Here is a 2310-nt window from a genome sequence, read left to right as displayed (position 1 = left end):
ACCAAGCTGTCAAAGATATGTGTAGCTATGTCATCCGTTGCCAAGGCCTGTCCTGCTCCGTTCTTCTTAGCCATTGCCGAGGTACTGAAGCCACCACCCAGCACGAACGCGAGGGCCCCTCTAAGATTTCACTTGGATTTTGCTCTAATAATTTTACTCCCTTCAATCTACATTAGTTATCTGGATGTAGTTAGGCATATCTCAATGCTAGATACCGTTTGAGACCGGAGGGAGTACCACATTGAGCTCCGAAGAATCGTGCTAGCTAAGCTAGATCGCGGCATCTTTAGAACCTTCGCTTGGATAAATTATCACACTAGCCTCGGAACTCGGAAGCATCGTACTACTAGCTAGCTAGGTAGCGGCGTCTTTACTCGCATGGATGCAAATCCCGATCGGTGTAGAATTTTGTTTACTTGTTTCTATGGGAAAACTGCTCTGTGCTACCGTGCTTACACTCATGACCATGCGTTGGTACGTGTCCACTCTTTAATCTTCACGGAATCAGTATATATAATTAACAAATCTCTGCATCGTATTACACATGACCAGAAACGGTTGCTATTTCTTTTGTTTTTGTTTTTCTTTCTCCAGGAAGAAAAGAAGAATTGCCGTTCATAAATAGCCAAAAGAAGAATGAAATAATGTTATTGCCAAGACGCACAACTCCCACCCAGCTCCATCATCACAATCACTTCTATCGATCTCATCCTAGTAGTAACAATAATGCCTAAGCGAGCCCACACTCCTTCGGGAAGCCATTGGGGAACCTCTTTTCGTCGGTGCAGTAGTTGTAGATCATGTACTTGCCCTGCACCTCCCTCAGCTGCTGCTGCTGCTTCACGTCGTCGTCCAGCCGCCCTCCTCCCCGTGCCCGGTCCATCCAGCCGCTGCTGCCGCCGGAGCCGGAGGGGTCCGGGCCGCAAGCCCACGAGCCGCCGGCGCTCGGGGCGCACCCGGAGGCGGTGTAGTTCCGGAAGTAGGCGACGAACGGCGCCTGCGACCAGTCGGTCTTGACGCGCCCGCCCTGCGTGGCCCAGTCGTCTGCGTCCCACAGGCACCCGAACAGCCGCATCGGCTGGTACACCGGGAAGGGCACCCCGGCGTCCCAGTGGTTCTTGAATTGCCGGATCGGCACGCCGTCCACCAGGATCCTGCAGACCACCCCGACAATGCCTTCAGCAACATACAGTAAATGCCATGGAAACTTGAAAGCATTCAGAGTTTCAGACATGTCCAACAGAGTACTGGTGTGTAGAATAAGGCGAGGCTTACAGGATCTCGTCTGTGTTCCAGACGATGGAGTAGGTGTGGAAGTCCTTGGTGGGGTCGAACCAGAGGCGGTACTGCACCTCCCTGCCGCCCTCGCCGTTGGCGAAGATGTTGGTGTGCAGGGTGTAGGGCTGGCCGGTGGCGTTGCCCAGGAACTCGAGGTCGATCTCGTCGTGGGTCTTCCAGTCCTTCTCCGAGATCATCTGCACCACAGCACACAGCATATGTACCATTACTTTGCCAGGAACTCGTGCATGCCGTGCATGGATGACGAGACGATGGACATGGCATGATCTCACTTACATATATGGTGGTGACGGTGCCGGCGGAGTTCCTGGGGATGAGCTTGATGTCCACGTCGATCCGGGCAAAGAGGTAGGAGGTCTTGGACTTGAAAGCCGACCCCATGGCGTGGTCCAGCATCAGCGCGATGGTCTGGTCGCCGTTGCCGTCGCTGAGCACCTTCGTTTGCCCCCACAGTATCTGCAGCTGGTCCGCCGGGCGACCACCGGCAACCGGAGAGGCCCAGGCGGCGATCATCAGCGCAAGAGCCGATAGGCTGGCTAGGAGGCGCTCCCTAGCCAAGGCCATGGCTCCTGGCGAGTGAAGTGAGTGACTGTAGTGTGCGGGGCCAGCCACGGTCAAGTGAAGGATATATGCAGTGCAGACTCGACTGAGAAGGTGCCGCAGGATTACCGGGGTCAACCACATGAGGATCGATGCTGCCGGATCGATCGCATCGAGCTCGGCGACGCCTTTAAATTCTTGGAGGATGTAAACAAGCTCAGTCACGGGCTGGCTGCTCGTTCAGTGAAGACCTAGGCATTGAAAATGTTGGAGGGTTCACAGTTCAGTCACAGCTTAATGGCGACGCAAGATGGGCAAAGATGCGAGAAGTTGACAACCTGGTTTAAGTGTCGGTTACGTGTGCGGCGACGAGTGAACTGCGGCACACATTGTGGCTTCAATATACTGTAGTACTCCCTCCGGTCCTTTTTACTCTCCATATTAGGTTTGTCCGAAGTCAATTTCATCCAA

At 54.0% G+C, this 2310-nt stretch overlaps 1 protein-coding gene across 1 annotated transcript; it reads right to left on the bottom strand.

The window, feature by feature from the left end:
• Positions 1–618: 618 nt before the first annotated feature.
• On the bottom strand, positions 619–2015 carry LOC125533959 (xyloglucan endotransglucosylase protein 7). Its single transcript, XM_048697278.2, has 3 exons — positions 1576–2015; positions 1276–1475; positions 619–1154 (listed from the first exon to the last, which is right to left on the bottom strand). The coding sequence occupies exons 1-3, from the start codon at positions 1981–1983 to the stop codon at positions 731–733; spliced, it is 1032 nt and encodes a 343-aa protein (XP_048553235.2). The 5' UTR covers positions 1984–2015; the 3' UTR covers positions 619–730.
• Positions 2016–2310: the final 295 nt, after the last annotated feature.

Source organism: Triticum urartu, chromosome 2A, assembly GCF_056163025.1.
Source record: "Triticum urartu cultivar PI428250 chromosome 2A, HENAU_Tu73, whole genome shotgun sequence".
Classification (NCBI taxonomy): Eukaryota; Viridiplantae; Streptophyta; class Magnoliopsida; order Poales; family Poaceae; genus Triticum; species Triticum urartu.
The sequence above is the reverse complement of the archived record's forward strand: the minus strand, read 5'-3'. Positions and strand labels throughout refer to the sequence as shown.